The 23,930-nt window shown below is 38.6% G+C and overlaps 1 protein-coding gene across 4 annotated transcripts in view; it reads left to right on the top strand.

The window, feature by feature from the left end:
* The window catches only part of LOC125466031 (semaphorin-4E-like), a 73,648-nt gene extending 61,819 nt beyond the window's left edge, over window positions 1–11,829 (top strand). For all 4 annotated transcript variants that reach the window (XM_048560128.1, XM_048560126.1, XM_059638517.1 and 1 more), the window contains 6 exons: window positions 151–307; window positions 2,116–2,338; window positions 4,001–4,116; window positions 4,229–4,395; window positions 4,581–4,633; window positions 8,077–11,829. In XM_048560128.1, coding sequence (XP_048416085.1) covers window positions 151–307; window positions 2,116–2,338; window positions 4,001–4,116; window positions 4,229–4,395; window positions 4,581–4,633; window positions 8,077–8,870 — 1,510 coding nt within the window. In that variant the 3' untranslated portion in view covers window positions 8,871–11,829. The remainder of the gene's footprint in view (window positions 1–150; window positions 308–2,115; window positions 2,339–4,000; window positions 4,117–4,228; window positions 4,396–4,580; window positions 4,634–8,076) is intronic.
* The last annotated feature ends 12,101 nt before the right edge of the window (window positions 11,830–23,930 follow it).

Here is a 23,930-nt window from a genome sequence, read left to right as displayed (position 1 = left end):
TGTAAGAACATCCACAAAACTGGCAGTCAGTTGTTTGGCAGCAACAGGGAAAGGAAGAGTTCAAAACATAGGGGAACATATATGTATATGTCAGTGTTCGTTCATACTGTCCTATAAAAAATAAATAATTCAAAACTCTTATATACATAGGGGAAAGCAGGACATTTCTGCAGTTTGTGCCTTTAGTATGGAAAAAATTCAGGAAGTGTTCAATGAAGGGAAATTCAAATCACCTGTGACGATAGAACAGTCTCGAACCAAATGGGTGATGTACAGTGGAACAGTCCCCAGTCCTCGCCCTGGAGCTGTAAGTATTCAATCTTGGTTTTTAAAAGGCAACAAATTTTCAAAGTAACTTCGAGCTGCAGTACTTTTTTGTGCTTTCCATGCAGCCTTTTTAAAAATTCTGTCAGTAATGGTTTTGATTTCAGTGCAAGGCCGTTTGGATGATAAAATTGACTCTGGCTTTGAATCATCATGACATGTAGCTTTTCCCCCATTTCTTTTCTTCTTTAAAATGTACTGATTCATGCTGGGACTATAGTTTCATTAGTCATGGAACTGCCTCCACCCCCACCATTAGTTTTGCTAACTGCAAGTCCTAATTAGGTGTGATTCTATAAAGACAAATCCAAGTTCTGTCACATTCTGTTAGGATCATTTTGATTAGGGTCACTAAAGAGCTATCAGAAACTGCATTAAATAAACAACTGCACCTCCCAGTCGCGAACTATTTCAACTCCCCCTCCCATTCTTTAAATGACATGTCCATCATGGGCCTCCTGCAGTGCCACAATGATGCCACCCGAAGGTTGCAGGAACAGCAACTCATATTCCGCTTGGGAACCCTGCAGCCCAATAGTATCAGTGTGGACTTCACCAGCTTCAAAATCTCTTCTTCCCCCACTGCATTCCAAAACCAGCCCAGCTCATCCCCTCCCCCCACTGCATCCCCAAACCAGCCCAGCCTGTCTCTGCCTCCCTAACCTGTTCTTCCTCTCACCCATCCCTTCCTCCCACCTCAAGCCACACCTCCATTTCCTACCTACTAACCTCATCCCACCTCCTTGACCTGTCCGTCTTCCCTGGACTGACCTATCCCCTCCCTACCTCCCCACCTATACTCTCTCCACCTATCTTCTCCTCTCTCCATCTTTGTTCCGCCTCCCCCTCTCTCCCTATTTATTCCAAAACCCTCACCCCATCCCCCTCTCTGATGAAGGGTCTAGGCCCGAAACGTCAGCTTTTGTGCTCCTGAGATGCTGCTTGGCCTGCTGTGTTCATCCAGCTTCACACTTTGTTATCTTATGATAGTTGTATTCCTCTCTACAGTGCAGTAACTTGATTTCATTTCCCCAGCCATTCATTTCCTAAAATCAGCTACCAAGTACAGATCAGGGGAAGTTTTAAAATCTTTGACAGTGGTGAGCCTTCTATGACGTCCTGAAATAAAAGCACCTTTTGATTCTCATACCCATGATATCAGGTTTCAATGAACTGTACCTTGTTGATATTTCAGTTGAGTGATTTGAACTTTGTGGTATATGTAATTTCTTTAGGTGCAAAAAAATTTAATAATTTCATGAAAGCATTTTAATCATTTTAGTAGAGATCCCCCCAAAAATTCTACCTTTTATTTAGAATTTTAGCAAAGCAGTTTCTCTGCTCACTTGCACACTAAGTGGTCCAGGCTGACCAGGCCATGAAAGTTGCAGGCCTAATCACAAAGCATGCAAAGTGCCATTTATGTGCCTAGCTGCCGTTATGATATCTCTTGGACACTGTCTGGTAACTCCTAATATGCAGCTCAAATCAAAGATTGTTAGGTGAGGTCAATGTTTGTTCCCAGTTATGTTGGTTTCACAGTCAAATTGCCTACCAACAGTCACTGTCCAGGCTCCTGCAGTGGAAACTGCTGACACTTGTGAAACTAACCTCTGGCTTGAATACTCATCTTTAGGAGAGGAAGCAAGGAAATTATAGATTGGCAAAAAGCAATAGTGGATTTATTTTGGTTTAATGAATAAAGTTTATACATGTTATCACCAGGAAGGTCAGTATTCATTACATTTGAAAGTCCAGTTAATATAGTTCTCTTTCTTCTTTTTCTCATAGTGTATCAACAATAATATTCGTTCGAATAGATTCAAGACTTCTCTAGATCTGCCAGACAGAACACTCCAGTTTATAAAGGATCACCCTTTGATGGACGATGTTGTAACTCCTATCAATAATCAACCAAAGTTAATTAAAGAGGGAACAAAGTACACCCAAATTGCAGTGGACAGAGTTGTTGCTGCCAATCAGAAAGAATATGATATCATTTTTCTGGGAACAGGTAAAATATTTTCTGTGCATTTACTGTAATGTTGAGAATATCTGTTTTATACAATGTTATATTTGCATTAAATTTTTCCTGTTCTTTGATAGGACCAAAAGAAAGGGCCATTACTCCAGGGACCAATTGGCTCCTGGGAAAGTGAGGCTTACCAGCGGAGAACTAAAATTATAAAGAAAATATAATTAGAATAATTAGAGAGACATACGCACTACACCTGATACACTATCAATAACAATGGTAATCTAACATTGAACTGCAAGGGAATGATTTATATGAATAAATCAAGCCATGCTATTTGGGGACATCAAATATCTTGAAAATAAACTGACATTAAGGAAGTAAGTCATCTCCTAGCTGGCCATGCTTATGTTCACTAAGATACAAGACATAAATGCTAGAAAATTAAATATTTCCCCATTCTTAAACCCTAAGTTAAGCATTAAATATGCCTACAATAAGCATAAAATGACTAAGATAGAGATTAAAACTCACTCTATATTGTTCAATTGGTGTACCCTTTCTTCAAGTGTCAATGAAACCAGTTTATTTGCATATCATTAGCAGTTGGGATGTAACCATGCAGGCTGCTCTGTCCTCAACAGTGTTTACCTTCTTGTGGGTTGTTATTACTGCTCATCCAGGCAGGAAGAAAATATTCCATTAAACTCCTTACTTGTGGCTAGTGGGCAATGTTTAGAGAGTCAGTGGGTGAGTTAGCTGTGTCAAAGATCCTAGCTGACCTGCTCTGTAGCTGCTATGAATATGGCTGGTCCAATTCAGCTTCTGGTTAATTATTACCCATGGGATTTGTGAATTGGGAAATTCAGCAATGATCATGCCACTGAATATCACAGGGAGATGCCAAGATTTATGTTGGAAATGGCCTGGCATCTGTCTGACACAAATATTGCTTGTCACTTATCCATCCAAATCTGGATTTTTTCTTGGTCTTGCTGCATAGTGGCACAAACTGCTTCAATATCTGAGGAGTCAACAATGGTATGAAACATTGTGTATTGCTTAGCAAACATTTTTGACCTACCTCAAACCTCATGATGGAAGGAAGGTCAGTGATGAAACTGCTGAAAATTCTTGGGCCAAGGATTCTACCCTGAGGAAACCTGGAGGCCCTTGGGTACAGTGGTAGTTAGTAATATCTCTAAAGTTGATTAGGAAATATCTACCCTGAAGAATTTCTGCAGCATTATCATAGAGATGAGATGATTGACCTACTCCAATCAGAGCCATATTCCTTCATGCTGGGTATGATTCAAACCAATGGAGAGTATTACCAAAATCCAATGGACTTCAAATATTCCAGAGCTCCTGGATGCCATACTCAGTCAAATACTGCCTTCATGACAAGGGCAGTCACTCTTGCATCCCCCGCCAAGTTCAGCTGGTTTGTTCAGCAAGTCTGGTAGCAGAAAGAAATCAGAGTTAACGTTTTTGGTCCAGTGATACATTAGGGGTGCACGTGACCCAAAACGTTAACTTTTGATTTCTTTCCACTGATGCTACCAGAATTGCTGAGTGTTTCCAGCGATTTCTGTTTTTGAGTGAATTAATTACTTTGATTTCTGGGGAAAAATGTGATTGTATATCTTGTATAACATTGTTCAAAACTGCCAATCACAGAAATCATATGATTTTTTTCAGACAGTGGATATCTGCACAAGGCACTCAGCTTAAAGGCTGAAATGTTTATTATTGAGCAGGTGCAGATGTTTATTCCCGCAGAACCAGTGCAAAACCTACAACTTTCTTCACAAAGGGTAAAACAAGCCTAATGTCAAATGCATTACTCTTCTGTGATTTTATTTTTCACTTTTAACATGCATTTCTTTATATATTTCATCAATTTTACAAATGTGTTGTTTCTCTTAGGGTCAGTTATATGTTGGATCCCCATCACAGGTTGTACAAGTGCCTGTGGCTGTTTGCACACGGTATGTTAATTGTTGGGACTGTGTGCTGGCAAGAGATCCTTACTGCGCATGGGACAAAAACACAAGGCATTGTGTTGACATTTCAAAGAAAAAAGCTGGTGTTCTGTAAGTAAACAGTGCAACAATATGAGTATCTCTGAGGCCGAAGTTTAAATGTATCATTATTTGAAAGCATACTGATATAGCCAGGACAGCTTTCTGCACAATTTTGTTTCATTTACTTAGAACATAATTTGCTGGAGCAAATATATCTTTTTTCCCATTTTAATCTTTATTTTAACGTTCCTTAGGAACTTCATTCAAAACATAGAGAACGGAGATCCTTCAGAATGCCCCACCCATGGTATGTTTTCCCTGTTTACAGCTTCAATATTGGGTTGCACTCTTCTCATTTCCCTCAAAAGTTCAAAGTTTTTGATATATTGTGCTACTTATTTCACAATGTTGTGCTTTTGGTAAATGTAATATCCTGTATACAGAATAACCCATGGTAACGAATGCCATAAACTTATAACCATTCAAAGACATCAGGTAAGAAGGTGCTAACAGGAGAAAAGATCCTGTAACAGTTTGCATCATGAGAGACAGTGGATTTGACAAAATAATGGGACTAAATGCAGACAGTTCACCTAGTCCTTATGGCATATATCCAAGGGTTTAAAGGAAGTGACTGCAGATATAGTGAGGCATTGGTTGAAATAGCCCAGACTCACTGTCTATGTGTTCCTCTGAGTGCTCCATTATTAGCCAGGGTAATATGGGGGTTACGGAGATGGGTCTAGGGGGGATGCACTTCAGAAGTTTGGTGCAGACTCAATGGGCTGAATGGCCTCTTTACTGTAGGAATTCTTAAAAAAAAGGAACTCACTCTAACACACAGAACAAAGAGTTGGGATTATTGGGCCTTTTTTTCTGATTGGAAAGATGGAACTAGTGGAATGCCACAAGGATCAATCATAGAGTCATATATTACAAAACAGACCTTCAGTCCAGCTCATCTGTTCCAACTAAGTTTTCCAAACTAAACTAGTCCAACTTATCTACATTTGGCCTATATCCATGTAAACCTTTCCTATTTGTATACCTATCCAAACATCTTTTAAATGTTGTATCTGTACCTGCATCTATCTCTTCCTCTGGTAGTCCATTCCACATACGAATCATACTCTGTGCGATAAAGTTGCCCCTCATTAACAACCCTTTGAGAGAATTAATTTCCTGTCCTGGGCTTTAAATCTGTCATCCTTATCCTAAAACTATTACTGTTTGTTTTAGATTGACCCACAAGAGGCAACATCCTGTCCATTAACACTTTGTCAATCCCCTTTTGCATCTTATAAACCTCAATTAGATCTTCTCTGTATAAATCCAGAGAGTAGTGGGCTGCTGACAGTAGCAGTCAAAGTTCCTAATGTACTGCTTTAACCAGTCTCCCATTGCAAAACCGGAAGCTGATCTTTAAAATGGCTATGACAGGAGAATCAATGCCTGGAGAATTAACCTTAAATTGCACATTGGCCCCCTCTGCTGGATAGTGTGAAATGCCGCACTAAGTCAGAAGTGTCAACAACGGTTTATGATGAAATAGCACATATAATATTGATAAATGTCCCAAAATGCTTTGCACAGACGTAATTAAGAAAGGATACCAGGCTAGTCAAGGAGATGTGAAGGAGAGTGATCAAATGCTTAACCAAAATGATATTACTGAGAACCATGAAAGTGGAAGGGAGTTTGAGACACAGGATTTAGGAAGGTTAGTTCTGGAGTGTGGGTCACAGTAACTGAAAGCATTCTTCAATCTTGGGACTGGCTTTGGACTAAAGTAGGTTGAAGATAGGATTGTTTATTTCTGTCAGTTATTGATTTATATGGCTTGCCATTACAGCATTGCTGAAAATTGGGAGATTTATTTTTTTAAGCCAGCAAACCTGCAGTGTATATTTAATATGCGGCTGAGTTTAAATCTGTTTGTTTTTCTATCTTGCTTATCTATGTACTCAGTAACATACTCTGTGCATTATGGCATTTGTCAGGGTTATGACAAAGATGCCATTTTTGGTTTAATTAGTGTTTATCTTTAAACATTGATGTTTTGATAATGACAAATTTGGATAGTGAAAGTTCTAAGAAATGGAGTAAAACTTTTCACTTTGGCATCTAAAGTCAGAATCTCCCAACACTCTCTGGTCAAGCAAATCATGACCCAAGTAAAGGAAAGCTCCCCTATGTCCTCAATTATTCATTATCTATATTAATGACTTGGAGGAGACAGCAGAGTGTTATGTATCCAATTTTGCTGTCCATACAAAATAGGTTGGAGAGCATGTTTGGCTGGAAGACATAAGGAAGCGGCAAGAGAATATAAATTGGCTGAGTGAATGTGCAAAAATTTGGCAGGTGGATTTTAATATAGGCAGGTGTGAGATCACGCACTTTTGGTTAGAAGAATCGAAAGGCAGATTATTATTTAAATGGAGAGAGACTGCACAAATGCATCACAGAGGGATTTGGGTGTTCTTATGCATGTACCACAAATGTTAGCATGTAAATGCAGCAAGCAGTTAAGGAGACAAATGAAATTTTGACCTTTATTGCTAGGGTGTTTGAATTCAAAAACAGGGAAGCCTTGTTACCACTGTACAGACTGTTGATAAGGCTGAATTTGGTGTACAGTTACAGTATACACAGTTATAGCCCTGTAATTAAGACAGGATTTACTGACATTTGAGGCAATTAAAAGACAGACACTGGGCTGTTTCCTTGGATGAAAGGGTTGACTTTTCAAGAATGACTAAACAGGTTATGTCTTTATTCATTAGCATTTAGAAGAATGAAGTGTGATCTTGTTGAAATATAGAAGATCCTAAGGGGACTTGACAAGAGAAATGTTGAAAAGATATTCCACTAGTAGGGGACATGGCTACAGAATAAGGGGCATTCATGTTAAAACTCAGACACAAAAGAATTTCTTTTCTGAGTAGTGAATATGTAGAATTCTCGACCCCCAGAGAGTTGTAGCTGGATCACTGGAAGTATTTTAAAAGTTTAAAATATCAAGGAGTTAAGGACTATGGTGAGCTGGTATGAAAGAGGAGTTGAGACTTGCGGCAGATCAGCCATGATGTTATAGATGGATGGGGCAGGCTTGGGAAGCTGAATTACATGCTCTTGCACTATTAAAAGTGAGACAGTATGTGAATGAAATCAAAAACGTATAATTTATACAATTTAACCACTAACTGGAAATAAATTCATCTGTAAGTCTACGTGCACTTGTCAGACAAGTGAGTGAATCATATGAACTTATCTTGCAGAATGAATAGTACCATTTAGCTGTACCACTTTTAAAGCTGTTCTACTGACTGACTAGGATATATTTCTATGTATTTTATTGCTTTGTGGTAATAGCAAGTTGAATTGTTCAGTTTGGGACAGTTTCAAATGCACTAAGCTGTAGGAACTGGATTGCCAACTTCTAAAACCTAATATAACATTGAAACAGTATTAATGGCTTCTCAATCATTGGGCTAAGGAAAGAAAATTGGACATATTTCCTACTGCAGATTGTTAATAAGTGGCCGCCTGCTGGGAAGAACATCAATGCTGCCTGCAGTGATACAATGGCCTTATCATGCTCACTGTTGACAACTGCATATTTTAAAAAATAGAGATTTGGCAAATATCTATTAAAGGGTAAAGTAGCCCTCAATATTTTTTAACATCTAAGTATTTCAACAGTGATATTAATTTAATTATTTACACTTACTCCTTTTATTTGTTCAGAAAAATTGAAAACAGAAATCCGAATGATTATTCCTGGAAACAATCTGGTGTTGAATTGTCAGTCTACATCTAACTTGGCTCACATTCAATGGTTACGAAATGCAAGTGTGATTCCAGAAGCAGATACAAAATATCTCTACTTCACAGATCGGCTGTTAATATTTAATGTTTCTGCAGCAGATGAAGGACAGTATGACTGCCGATCTGTTGAAACAGTGGCCGGAAGATCATTTGGGCAAGTCACAGCAAGGTACCTCCTCCATTCTGTGCACACTCCTCGCATGGGTCAACAGCCAATTCCAACTGAAGCTCTTCCTGGTGATAAATCTGCAGTTTCCATTGTGCCAATCTCTGCAAGCAATACTGTTCGTGTGGGGAACCTGCCTATGACACAGAGTTACCTTCAGACTGAATTTACATTAAAAGGTTTCCTGGTACTTTTTGTCATGATGTTCATACTTCTCCTAGCATGGAATCTTTATAAAGGACATGTGCCCTTCCCTTTACGCCCATCAGGAAATGGGAATACAAGAAGAATGCCAACAACCCTTCTGAACCACTCAGTGCAACAATTAGAAGAGAAACCACTATCACCTATGCCCCCTCAATTAGAAGCTGCAGTCAGCAATGTTAACCTCCCACTTACTGCTGTTGTGAGTGAAAGTTCAGTAGAGAAGAACACCAATAATAACTCTATACCATTAGAAAATGCTAACTCCAGCTCTGCAAGGCCACTGTTTGTCCTTGATGAGTTAGAATATATTGATGCAGATCAGTTTGAATCAAAAGCATAAGCCTGAGGAAAGGACACTGATGGTTCAGGAAATCTCAAGGTATGAATTGCTGTGTAAAAGGTACCAGGCAATGGCGAAGGACCTTTTTGGATTCTCCTATCCATTACATTGCCCTTGGCAACCTCATGCACATCCTTTTGAAAAGAGCTACTTTGCCTGGACTATTGTTAATGTGAGAGAATAAGTTATACATTCAGCAACACACCATAGACTTAGAAATCTTAAGAAAGGATATGGTATTCTACTTTAAGTACATTTCTCTCCAAGAAGAGAGAGAATTTGTTTTATCATTTTACACTTAAAATCTACAATTTTCAAGTACAAAGCATTGCATTGGAAAGGTACTATAAGGTTAACTCAGTGGTCCATCACTCCCAGCAAGGAAACCATAATTGAATGCACTGTGGATTGGTAATAAGGATACAATTTCCAACTCCCTGACCCTGTGAATGTAGCTATCCTCTGGGAGCATGAAATCGCTGAATTTTCCCATCTCTGTTCTCTAGAAGGACCACATGGTACCTCTGCTGCTGTGATTCAGTCTTACTCAGTTTTTGTTCAATTTGTGTTCTCCCCTGTTATTGTGGCATACTTGCATTAGTGATCTGTAACATTCATATTATCAAATCCACAGTGACTAGACATCTGTTGAGCTTTTGTAATTGGCTCTGGTGAAAACTATTTTAATGTAAAACATAATGATATTTCCCCCCCTGTTCCTAGTACCATAATTTTTAAGTCCAATAAGCCTCTTTATATTCCAGCTTTATCGCTGCATCCCTTAATTCTTTCTAATATCTAGTTGTTTCTTGGACATATTTATGTTACCTGTGTGAAATTCTTTCATGTTATCCTGTTTTACAATTCTGTTATGTTTTAGTTTAAATTATTTCCCTAACGTCTGCATTTTTGACATGTCCTCTGATGCTGAACAGTCATGATGGCCCTGCAGTCTCAAACCAGGAGAGCTTCTGAGATCCCAGGGTAAACCCCAAATTTCTCTTGAACAGTCATAATAACTTAGTTAGTCAGCATTCAGCTGAGTAGTAAAGAGTAGAATGTACACATATTGGTATCCAGTAAGGCAAGGATCAGACTGGTTGGGATTTCTCACATGGTAAGTAATGAAATTTTTGTGCTCATGCACAAATAGTGGCCAGACAACGATATAGAAATGAGACTGGAACTTTACCTTCAATATCAGGAAGTAAGAGCAACCAAAGAAAACACCATACATCTGAACATACCACTTGATTTAACATAAACTATGAAAGCAAAGTGAAGAGACTAAATTATGTCGTATGATCTCATTTAACTCTAATCTTACTGATCAGCTGTTTTCTCTTGTCAGGATAGGCTTTACCATTATTGAAATTACAGACAAGCCACACACAGAATAACACCAAGTGTATCCTGTCTGTAAAGTCACCTTGCAAATCATTTTCATTAAACTGCAATAACATAGGCATGATTTAAACAACAGCAGCCTAAATCGCAGGGAGTCAGACTGCAAAATTAATAATCTTGTTTTGTTAAAAGTGCAAAGGTGTGAAATATTTAGAGCAATTTTAAATCTTCCACCACATGGACTAATGAGCCTAGAGTTTTTTCTTGTAAAACCAGGAATATAATGTTTGGTTTTAAAAGTTTCCCTTCGTTTATGTTTGAAGTTCTTAAAGAGAAAAACCCAAGAAGCTAGATTGAGTAGCTTGTTGCTTCAATCTGGCAGATTGTGCTTTGACCTTGTCTGACATTGACATCAGCCTTAAAATAAAATGACAGGTCTATAGTTTCACCACGTAGATTGGAGGTGGCCAAAGCCCAATAGCTGTCGGGTTAAAATATTCAAAATTCAATGTAATGAGCATTGACACTATCTTTGAGATTTGTAGGAACGATAAAAACAACCAGAGCTCCCTTGCCTGAGATGTCAACTAGTTGTGTGGTGGGAAGTGATATCCCAACACAATCCATTAGAAACTGACATCTTGGCTGAAACAGAATGAATAGCAATGCCAGTGAGATGCTGGAAAGGTATTGTGGAAGTATAGCATAAATCACTACTCTGTAAGGAAGGTGAGAAAAGTTGATTTTCAAGATTAAGATCAAGGAGAATAGAATTCGGAGAAAAGGAAAATGTTCATAGTGTGATTAAAAATTTCATGGGTAATTGAACAGGACCAAGCTTTGTCCCTGTGCTGAGCAGCTTTCTTAATTTTAATAAACATCAGATTTTTTAAAATCTTCCAACAATTCAAAATCTTAAACTTCTTCATAGGCATTTAAAACAGATTTTTAAGTGCTGCCTGTCTTCTAAATCTCACAATCACATATCCCCATGTGCGGTGAACAGCATGGCTCCCTATTTTTGATTTTTAAATTCTTATTTTTGTTTTTAATCCCGCTGTAAACTCACCCCTCCAACCCTGTAAAACACTCTTATAAAATTCTGAAACATCTGCAGCCTTTCAAATTTGGTCCCCATTGCTTTCTGATTTTCATTGTTCCCTCATTGGTGACCCTAAGCTCAGAAATTTTCTCCCTAAATCTCTTTGAACACCCCTTCTCCTCCTTGAAGAGCCACATTCAATGAAACCTACCTCTTGTTTAAGCTTTATATGTTTCACCTCCTAACAGCTTGTATGCTTAGTAACAAATTTTGTTTGGTAATAACATTCTTGTTAAGTGCCCAGAGTACCATGTTAAAGGCTTCATGTAAATGCAAGTAGTTGTTGTTATTATGACTTCCAATACTGTTTTGACAACATACTTGAAATTGTTTTTTCAAATGCAGACTTCTTTCACTTTTATTTTCAGTGAAGGAAGACTACTTGAGTGTTAGTAAATCTACATTTTTGTGCATGCTTTAGCTGAGGTTTGTGGCACTTTTTATATCTGAACTTCCACCTGACTGCTCAAATTTTGTATTGTACAGGCAAATTTATATTTTTATACTTAATTCTTTGTGTACTGGCTGCTTTATTTGTTCGTGTGTTATACATACAGAGCACAATACTTGGTATTTACCCTTCTTATATTTTTTTAAGGGCAAGAATGGCATATCCCATTGAAGAGTTATGGTCCCAGAGATCTCTGAAATCCTGTTGTAGAGCTGGATGAATACAGCAGGCTATACAGCATCAGAGGAGCAGGAACGCTGACATTTTGGGTCTGGACCCTTCTTCAGAAAATTTTTCAGAAACGCATTTTCTGAAGAAGGGTCCAGACCCGAAGTATCAACTTTCCTGCTCCTCTGATACTGCCTGGCCTGCTCTGTTCATCCAGCTCTACACCTTATTATCTCAGACTCCAGCATCAGCAGTTCCTATTATGTCTGAAACACTGTTGTTATCTTGGATAATTCTGCAATCTCACTTATGTGTTCTTTGTTTCTATTAATACACCTAGAGAACTGCTAGCTACCTCAACAACACCACTCCCCTCTACCCACTCCTACTGTTATTCTTGGTAAGGTTTCTGCTCCATATTTCCAACTGGCTTCTATTTTATGATTCTCAGGATCATGGAATACAGACAGAACTGAGATTCAGTGCATTTTTAAGAAATTTATTTGCACTACAGTAAGAGAAAAATCGTTGCAACCCCAGCATTCTTGAAAGAGAATTATCTAAATAGAGCCTTTTGATTCTACGGGTTAGTTTCCTTTCTGTTTAATTATGGTGTCTGGTCTGTGCACACACACTGGCTACAGTAGCAGAGTTGAATTCAGGAACTCCATGTTAATGTTGTTAGCATGATCCACAGACCAGCATTCTCAGAGCCATGCTGAGGTATCATTGCAAGTGGCATTTGAGGTTGATATTTTGGCCCACAACAAACATCTTGCATGAATGTTTCCCTTCGCTTACTGTTTTCTTCCTTCCTGTGCTGGGGACGGAAAAATATAGATTGTTTTTCTATTGTGGGCACAATGCACTACCTTAATGATACCTAGCATTATAAATGGATGGTATTTTGTAGTAATTACAGCACATGACCAGACTGGATGAGTCAATGCTGCAAGCAGGAATCAGGAAGTATAGTCTGTCAAATAAATGAGACAATGAGAAAAAATTTATTGCAATATACTAGTTAAATTGAAAGGCATACCAACATATCATTATGTTAGAATGGGCTTTAATTTTACAATGCATGTTTGTTGCAAAACATAAAAGCTCATGTTTTGCAATGACTACAATCCTGCCCTAAGCACATGTATGCACTTAGAAATTATAAGTCTAAATTTCTCCCTATTTTAAATCCAATAGAAAATTAACCCCTTGGAAATGCCTTGCATTAGAGTCATGGAAAAAAAAGTATTTCAAATGCACCTTCTTAGACTGAATGTGTTAAGTGATAACTTTTCCTCAGTTTACAGCAAAGATTAACAATGCTAATAGACATCAATGGGATCATTTATCCACACTACTATTTATTCGAGGAAACTCATCCATTGGCCTTATGTGTTATATGCACCTGCCATGTACGAGACCAGAAGATCTCAGGATCAGTTCCCCATGTATCTTGAGTTAACTGGTCACAACCAGAGCTATAATTGATCTTTTGGCATTGTGTATGTGCATTGCCTTGCATGAGACCAGAAGATCCCAGGATCAGTTCCCCATGTATCTTGAGTTAGCTGGTCACAACCGGAACTAGAATTGATCCTTTGGTTTTATGTGAATATGCACCTGCCTTGTATGAGACGAGAAGATCCCAGGATCAGTTCCCCATGTGTCTTGCGTTAGCTGGTCACGGCCAGAGCTAAAATTGATCTCCGTATCTCATAGTCAGGGAAATCATGTGGGTGAGGGGAAAGAATGGGATAGGAATCTGGTTCCAGTTCCCTAATTTTTGAATTTCTGGGTGACTGACAAGGTCAAGGTTCAGGTTGGCAGCGATGGCCTCAATAATTGAAAAACCAAATAAATGAGAATTGCCATCAGAGAAATAGCTACATTGAAGTGCCCAAATGGACTGATGCTTGTGGAACTGCATCCTGACATTGAGTCTTTGTGTTCAGAATAGAAGAAGCAGGAGAGAGAAAATCTAGATGGAAAGAGGTTAGGTTGCAGAAGACAGCCCTGATATAATACCAAGAAAGAAGCTGGTATCCAGAAAGGATTTGATTTTGGGCACAAGGCTACCAGGAAGGAAATCACCATTGGAGTATTGGCCTTGTGATGTTTTTACATTTTATTGACTCTGGTCAACCCTGACTTACCACAGGGAACCTTTCTGTGTTGACATCTCTTAAAAGTTGTTCACTGTGTTTTGTAAAAGCAGTCAAAATGTTAATGAGTGTTTCAGATGTGTGTTTTCAATGTGCAATCAGCTCCTGTTTTGTTTTAAGTTTTTGCTTGTTAAAACCATAAAAGGGGTGGCTGCCGTTTTAAAACTATAGTGACAACTTAATCAAAACAAAGTTAAAGTGGAATTGTAGAAATGTACAGATATAGTGGAGAGTTCTGCATGTGTAATATTTTTGGATAAAATACGCGTAATGTTGCTGGACAAAAGCTGTGGCCCTTGATAATTAAACAGCATATGTTTCTTCTATTAAATAATACCAAATCCTATTTACTAATCCAGTTTTCTTCAAACAGCTTACTTTTATTTTGAATGCTACTAAACACTTTCAACAACATTCTTGTGTAGAAATTGTGATTAAATGGGATTTTAAAGTTGCTCCAGGTGTTGCTTTTTATGTGTAGCTTTGCCAGTACCTGAGTGGGAACTACATAAATGATCCTATCCACTCAATTTGATGACTGCCTAGTTTTCTACATTGGCAGTCTTACCTATCTATGTTTATCACTTTATTAAGACAATAAATTTTATTTGTTTCGCAGATCTGCAGCAATTGTTATAACAAGTACTCCCAAGTGAGGTTTTTCGTTAAGCCCACTTGTAGAAGTATTGAAGCCAATAGATTTCAGACCATGCTTTTTGCAAAGCTGACTGATGTAGCAAGGGCACAGTAGTCTTTTGCAATCGTCTTGTGCTTGAGATGGGAAATTGAATCAGGATCTCACTTCTGAATGATATCTGGCGACCTCTACTGGAAAGTGCGTGTCTGACCATGCAAGATGACTTGATTCAGCTGTGGTGGCAAAATTGTTTTTTTTGTGTATATACACTAAAGAGGAAATTAGGGACTGATATAAAGAATTGGCTGTTCAGGCGAAGGAGGCTGTGGATTCGCATCCCTGCACGAGTCAGTGTCTTAATCTTTTTGAAATTGTTACGTGGGCTAATATGAATCAGCAATGACGTCAATAATTTCAACAAAACTCAGAAGAGGCAATTTATGGGTTGCCTTGGTTATCACAATTTCAATGAAGCACCTTTCAGCAAAATACGCCAGCTTCAGTATATTTTCATTCCAAGAAAACATGAATGCGTGAACTCTCTTGCTAGCTTTACCTCCTGTACTTGACAGGGTGTCACGCAGGTCTCTAGATACCTGTCTTAGGGGGTGTGAGGCCATAGATGAAAAACATACAACAGTTTAAAAAAATCCATTTCCAGGGAAGAAAAGTTTTCATCTGATTTGTTCGATAACTATTTTACAATGGTAAATCACGACTTCTCCATAGCAAGGTGCGTTTCGTACTTTTTAACTTCAACAAAAATATAGCACTTACACAGAACAAGTCACACCAGCAATGAGATCATGACCACACAGATGTGTTCTAGAAATTGGTTCAAGGTAAATGTTGGCCAGGACACTGGTGAGAAATACTCAATTTTTCCTTAAATAGTGCCGGGGATAAAAATCTACAATCTTGTTCTGATATGAGACTACTAACGCTGAGCCATACAAAATCCAAAGTGTTCACTTCAAATAGATGGAGCAATTTATCTAGTAACTAAATGATTGGGAAATGTGTTGAGTTGATCTTTGTCAAAGAGAAGTAAATCAATTTTGGTTAGGGAGGTGGCAGGTGTTCTTCATTTGACCTCTGTGCCAAATATTGGGAAGAGCAATATTATTAAACAGCTCACTTTTGCCTTGCTAGCCAGGAATCTCTGAGGGGAGTAGACCTGTATAACAGTGTGATGATGACCAGATTATAGTTAGCTGCGAAATAAGTTTTAGCAACAAAAGTATTTTGTAAAAAAAACTAATCCAAAATTTTACAAGCCGTAGGATAACACATCATTTACGCTGTTGGTTAAATAGCATATGTATATATTGCAATAGCAATGGCATAAATAGTAATTAGTGTTGTGATTTTGCTGAAATCTATGACACTAATAATTTGATTCCACATTTTATTCACTTCACCCCACCCCAGCTCTATTCTTTCAGATCACAGTAAAGAAAATATACTTGAACTGGTACAAATTGAAATACAGAACCTAAGGGGACTTTACACAGTAGATGTTGAAGGGATATATTCCTTTCTTAAAGAGACTACAGTTAGGAGACACAGTTTAAAAATAAGGGGTATCCCATTTGAGATTTTGATTAAAAGGTTTTCTTCAGAGGGCCGTGTGGAATTCTCATCCGCAGGGATGACTGGGGAGACATGTTTTTAAGGAAGGCATCACTTGATTCTGCCTGATCAAGGAGTGAATAAGTATTGGGATAGGCAGGAAAATGGAGTTGAGACCACATTCAGATCAGCATGACATTAATGAATGATGGAGCAGGTTTGGGGAGCCAAAAGACTTGATCCTGCTCATTCACAGTAATGATTTTCAGTGGGACTTAAGGTTCTTTGAAACTGCAAGCACTCTTTCACTGTCTGGTGAGATTAGAAATAAAGGCAAGCAAAATTACCTGGTTCTGGTGGAAATGGAGTCTTATTTCATGTGTGTAACAAATTTTAGCAGAATTCAGTAGCACGACTTCTGCTCAATGCTGAAGAAGGAATAAACTGTTCCCTGATATCTGAAGTACAATATAACATCCTCCAAATAATCAAAGTAGTCTGATCTGGATAAACTCATAACAATATCATCATTGATGCTACATACAACAACTTATTTTTTGTCTTTAATATAATGAAACTTGCCAAGGCATTTCATAAGACCATAATAAAACAAAGGTTGACGTTTGACGTAAATACTGTTTTAGGCAACAAACATTTTGATCAGAGAGGTTTTAAGTGACTGTGCATAAGTTTTGTATTTTCTGTAATATTTAACAGCTAGTAAAATACTGCTGTTACTGTTGTCGACAGTGAACAAGTCAATTTGAATAAAAATTTCCACATAGCAGTGAGACGTGTCTGCCATGGTTCAATTGTTAGTTGACTAAAGCATCAAACAAAAGTCTTGTCTGACCCCTCAATTCGGGCAGAGAAAGTCCATGACACTACTCTGAAGAACAGGGGAGTTCTCCCTGCTGTTTTGGACAACAATTCTCCCTCAAGCAACATTGATGGAATAAATAATTGTATTGCATTATGATTATCAGGAGCTTCCTGTGCACAATTTGGCATCTGGGTTTCCGATATTACAACTGTGGTCACATTTCAGAAGTATATTATTGACAGTAAAGCATTGTGCAATATTCTGAGGTTATTAAAGTCATATAGTCTTAAAGGATCAATTAATGGGATGAAAGGGAATGAAATTTTGGTAAGGGTGCCACCAGAACACTCCTGTTTCTTTGTCAAATAGTGTCAAATGAAATTTTAATGCTACTGAAAAGATGGATATCTTTAAATCAATCTGTTCAGGTATGTTGTGATACCTAGGCCTTCAATCCCAGAGGTAGGGACACTACCACTGCACTACAAATACGTTCCAACTGAGAAGGTGGACAATGCATGGTTTTACTAAATATTGACAACCAATGGTTCAGATAAAGTTCTACCTATGCAGTTCTGCAAAATAACACTTTTTTCATTCTCAAATAAATACTATTTCCAGGGGATACTCAGTAGTCCAAAACTAGAGAGCATAAGTTTAAGGTCAGTGGGGAAAAATATAAAAGGGACATGAAGGGCAATTTTTCCATGCAGAGAGTGATGTGTATATGGATTTAGCTGCCAGAGGAAGTGGTGGAATCTGGTACAATTACAGCATTTAAAAAAGAACTGGATGGGTGCACAATTAGGAGGGGTTTGGAGGGATGGAGGCTAAATATTGACAAATGGGACTAGATTAATTTAGGATGTCTGGTCTGCATGGACAAGTTGGACCAAAGGGCCTGTTTCCATGCTTTATAACTCTATGACTCTACCTCCAAAATATTTCAGTTGCAGGAGAGACTTCAGACTTTATTCTGGGAGAATCAGCTAGTGTTCTCATTCAGATTGTTTTAGTGTTGGAAATATACACATAATTTATGTGTGAGAGTGTATTTGATGTAGCAAGGCTTAACTACCTCAACATTCATTATTTCAAATATGAAAATTGGTTATTGGAAAAGTCAGAGAGAAGAAGGGAATTTACAAATGTGGGCAGAACCTAACTAGCATTTGAAAGTTGAACAATTTCTGTCTGCAAAGAGGGCTTGCAAGCAACAATTGCTTAAAATTTTACATAGTTGATGTTTATAAAACAACTAATCTATACCATTTATGGAATGGCCAGAGACTGTGATGTGGCTACACTTCCAGGTTGAAAGCAGTTTTCACCTTAGCTTGAGGGAGGAGGGACTGAGAGCAGCTCAACTTCAAATTCTACCTTGCAGACGTATAGGTTCATACAAAGCATTAGTCCACCTGAGCTTGGCATTTTGTTCAAAGCGCAGTATCCCTAACAATCCAGCACTCCCCGGAGGCTTGATCTGGATTACTGGAGTAAATCCTTTTGTCTGGCATAAAATTACAACCATCTAATTCAAAGGCAAGTATGCTAACAGGTGAGCCATGCTTGTCGCAAATGCTTTGAATCATGGTAAAATAACACTGCTATTTAGATTTGGGACTCCGTTTCTTTCCTTCGCAGTGGTCAGACTATTTTTATGTGTTTGTACTAGGCCTCACTTTGTCCTGTGATAGAAGTTGCCTCAAGAAAACTTTCTAGTCTTTCAAATTGAAATAGCTTTTGAAATGGAGACCATTCATCTTTCTTAGGTTGCTATGTCCCATCAGAATCCCACATAAACTATAAAAAGCTTTTGAAATCATCTAATGGACCACAAGGTGTTGAGATCAAAGCAGCAATGATACAAGCTTTGTACCATTTTGTGGTATTTTGAGAGCATTACCAAGGAGGAAAATTATACCTCTCTCCACATGAATTAGTTAGTAAAACTCACCCTTTGAATTGGAGCCATTAGTTCACTTCAGGAAATAAGTTAATAATGTTGGCTAACCTTCAGTGCAGGATTAATATTACTGTCTTAGGTGCTCTCTTTCAGATGGGATTTCAAAGCAAGAACCCAATGCCCTTCGGGTAAATGGGAATGATTTCATGGCAATATTCAAAACAAAAAGCATGTAGATTCTCCTGATGATATATCTATCAAGCTAGCAAGAGTTTTTAAAAAAAATTATGTCTTTTTTACAACCTCGTGTTCTCTCAAAGCACTTTTTAGCTACTGAAGTATTTCTTGATATGCAGTTACTGTTATAGGCTTGGAAAGTATGGCAGCTAATTTTCACACAGTACCATGGGCTTCATTTACTCAAAACTTAACGATAAGCAAGTGGTCCATTTAACATCTCATCCATAGGATACATTTCTAACAATGCTGCATCCCGTCATTTTGAAGGGTTAGCATACAATAAGTGGGTTGGAATCATGGCCTCTCCAACTCAGTGATCTTCTCCAGTCCTACAACACTAAGATATTGGCACTGCTCAACTTCCGGCCACTTGAGTGCTTGATTTGAGTGGCGGTCGCTTCACCAGCCTGGCTCCTAAGTTCAGAAAAGCTCTGATGAAACCTTTTCTGCTTCATGAACCCTTTTAATTCTTTAAGATTAATTCTTTAAAAATCAATAATGCCATATTAAGGAAAATGAACAAAGGCTTGGTCATTGAAGTAAACTTTAAGTATGGTCTTTTAGACTCATAGAGTCATACAGCATGGAAACAGACCCTTCGGCCCAACTAGTTGAATGGAGTTTATTTTGGATAAATGCAAAATTTTGCATTTTGGTAAAACAAACAGACAATACATGTACTATTAAGAGGGCATTGGGCAGTGTTGAAGAACAGAGAGACCTATGGGTTCATGTACACAATTCTTTGATATTTGCATCACATATAGATGGGGTGGTTAAGAAAGTGTTTAGCATGCTTGCCTTCATTGCTCAGATCTTTGAGTATAGGAGTTTTTACCTTAGTGTTGAGGTTGTGCAGGATATTGGTGAGGCCACTTCTGAAGTACTGTGTCCAATTCCATCGGTAACTCCTCAGCCTATTGACCCAATTCACCAAGATCCCTTCGTAATCTTAGATAATCTTCACTGTCAACTGTACTGTCAATGTTGGTGTCATCTGCAAACTAACCAGCCATGCCTCCCAAATTCTCATCCAAATTGTTTATATAAATGACATTCAAAAGTAGACCCAGCACCTATCCATGTGGACCACCACTGGTCACAGGCCTCCAGTCCAAGAAACAATTCTCTACTACCCTCTATGTCTCCTACCATCAAGACAATTTTGTATCTAGCTGGTAAGCTCTCCCTGAATCCCATGTGATCTAACTTTATTAATTAGTCTACCGTGGAAACCTTGTCAAAGGCTTTATCAAAGTCCATGCAGACAATGTCTATCAGTCTGCCATCATCAATCTCTTTGGTTATGTCCTCAAAAACCTCAATAAAGTTTGTGAGACATGATTTCCCTCACACAAAGCCATGCTGACTATCCTTAATCAGTCCTTGCCTCTCCAAATGCATGTAACTCCTATCTCTCAGAATCCCGTCCAAGAAATTACCCACCACTGATATCAGACTCACAAGTCTATAGCTCCCAGGCTTCTCTCTATTGGCACTCCTCCAGTCCTTCGACAGCTCACCTGTGGCTGTAGATAACCCAAATATCTCCACCAGGGGCCCTGCAACTTCTTCCCTAACTTGCCACAACATCCTGGGATGCACTTGATCAGGTCCTGGAGATTTAACTACCTTTCTCTTTTTTCAAGACTTCCAGCACTTCCTCTTCTGCAATGTGGACTGTTTTCAAGACATCAATATTTACTCCCTCAAGTTCTCTAGCCTCCATTTTCTTCTCCACAGTAAAATCTGATGTAAAATATTTGTTTGGTATCTGTCCCAAATCTTCTGGTTCCATGCAAAGACAAAAACATTAACCTTTAAGGGGCCTTTTTTGCTCCCTTGTTGCTTTTTTACTGTTAGTGCACTTGTAGAATCTCTTTGGATTATCCTAAACTTTATCTGCCAAAACTAATGCTTGCCCCTTCTGGTGCCTCCTGATTTCCCTTATAATTTTCAAGAGATTCACTTTATCCCAATTGTCTATATCTAATACTTGACTCCTTCTTAATCTTGACTGGAGCCTCAATATCTTTATTCATCTATTGTTCCCTACTCTTACCGACCTTACCCTTCACTCTAACAGGAAACTAATGTCTCTGATCTCTCATTATCTTACTTTTAAAAGCTTCCCACTTGCCAATCATCCCTTAACTTCAATCTACTTCAACCAATTTTTGAAAGTTCCTGTCTAATATGATCAAAATTTGCCATACTCCAATTGAAAGTCTTAAAAAAACAGAGTGGGTCAGAATCCTTAGAATCCCTATAGGGTGGAAACAGGCCCTTCAGCCCAACAAGTCCACACCGAACCTCAGTGCATTCTACCCAGACCCATTCCCGTTTTAACCCACGTAACCTACATATGCTGAACACTACGGGCAATTTAGCATGGCCAATCCACCTGCACATCTTTGGACTGTGGGAAGAAACCAGAACACCCGGAGGAAACCCATGCAGACACGGGGAGCATGTGCAAACTCCACACAGACAGACACCGAAGGCCAGAATCGAACCTGGATCCCTGCTGCTGTGAGGCAGCAGTGCTAACCACTGTGCCACCATGCCACCCTTGAGGCAAAGAGGTGTTGGGAGGGAATACCAGGGTATTGGCACTTCAAACATAGAACAGTAAAGCACTGTACAGGCTCTTCGGCCCACAATGTTGTGTCAACCTATTATCCTACTCTAAGATCAAACTACTTTGCATACCCTACATTTTACTATCATCCATGTGCCTATCCAAGAGTCACTTAAATGTCCCTAATGGATCTGAGTCCATTACTACTGCTGGCAGTGCATTCCACACACCCATCACTCAAGGCGTAAAGAATCTACCTCTGCCATTTCCCCTATATCTTCATCCAATCACCTGAAAATTAAGCCCCCTCATAATAGTCATTTCTGCCCTTGGAAAGAGTCTCTGGGTATCCACTCTATCTATGCCTGTCATCATCTTGTACACCTCTATCAAGTCACCTCTCATCCTTCTCTCCAATGAGAAAAGCCCTAGCTCCGTCATAAGACCTGCCCTCCAGTCCAGGCAGCATCCTGGTAAATCTCCTTTGTACCCCCTCTAAAGCTTCCACATCTTTCCTATCATGAGGCGATCAGAACTGAACACAATATTCCAAGTGTGGTCTAACCAGGGTTTTGTAGAGTTGCAGCATAACCTCGTGGCACTTAAACTCAATTCTCCTGCCAATGAGAGCCAACACACCATAGGCCTTCTTAACAACCCTATTGACTTGGGTGGCAATTTTCATGGGATCTTTGGATGTGGACCCCAAGATCGCTCTGTTCCTCCACACTGCCAAGAATCCTGCCATTAACCCTGTATTCTGCATTCAAATTCAACCTTCCAAAATGAATCACTTCACAATTTTCCAGGTTGAATTCCATCTGCCACTTCTTTGCCCAGCTCTGTGTCCTGTCAATGTTCCATTGCAACCTACAACAGCCCTCTACACTATCCGCCAACCTTTGCATCATCGGCAAATTTACTAACCCACCCTTCTGCTTCCTCATTTATAAAATCACAAACTGTCGGGGCCCCAGAACGGATCCCTGCGGAAGACCAATGTTCACCGAGTTCAAGGCTGAATACTTTCCATCTATGGCCACCTTCTGTCTTCTATTGAACAGCCAATTTTGTATCCAACTTGAAGGCATGAACATTGATGGTGCAACGATCAAAACTGGGGATACTCAAGAAGCTAGAATTAAATGAGTACAGACAACTTAGAATGTTTTACAGCTGGAAGAGGGTACAGAGAAGAGCGCAGAGGCAGGAGCACCATCGGCAGCTTAAGGCCTCAGAAGGATTTGAAGACAATGCTATAAATATTAAATTGAGATATTGCTTGACCAGGAATCAGTGAAATTTCCTGGCCACTTTGGTAAGTAAGTAAGCACAAGAGTTAGAGGGGAGTAGAACTTATTGCAAGTTGAGACAAACAACAGGATTTTCTGTTCGCGGCAACATTAGGGAGGGTGGAAAACAGGAGGCCAGCCCAGAGTGCATTGGATCATTGATTTGAAAGTCAACAAAGGCATTAATGATGATTATTATTCATTTAATAGTTTATAGGTAATACTTTGGAAAATAACTCAATGCATTACGTTAATATTCCAGATGTTTATATTCTTTCTAATATTGTTTAATATTTAATATAAAATGCATAAGGGAATCTTTTACATCACTGGGTAGTTCTGGAAGCATGGCAATTTTACCTTTTCATTAAAAGTCTGATTTTACTTTAAAAATTCAACTTATTTAATGATCGTAGTTTTATATGAAATAATTATTTATTTTTCATTAATTTAGTATGTATATTCTAGCTTTATATATTATTCAATTATTATTCAGAAGTTTTTATTGAATATTATAATTCCATACAGCCTAATTAAAACGCATTTTAAGCAATAACAAATTACATTGTTATTAGAAGTAATGATCTGTATTAAATTAGATTTTCCAAGGTATCATAACGGCTTGGAGATAGTAGGAACTTGCAGATGCTGGAGAATCTGAGATAACAAGGTGTAGAGCTGGATGAACACAGCTTTCCAGCTCCTGTCATGCTGCTGGGCCTGCTGTGTTCATCCAGCTCTACACCTTGTTACCATCATAACTTGCCCCAGTTCTA

Source organism: Stegostoma tigrinum, chromosome 30, assembly GCF_030684315.1.
Source record: "Stegostoma tigrinum isolate sSteTig4 chromosome 30, sSteTig4.hap1, whole genome shotgun sequence".
Classification (NCBI taxonomy): Eukaryota; Metazoa; Chordata; class Chondrichthyes; order Orectolobiformes; family Stegostomatidae; genus Stegostoma; species Stegostoma tigrinum.
This window is presented reverse-complemented; position numbering and strand designations above follow the sequence as displayed.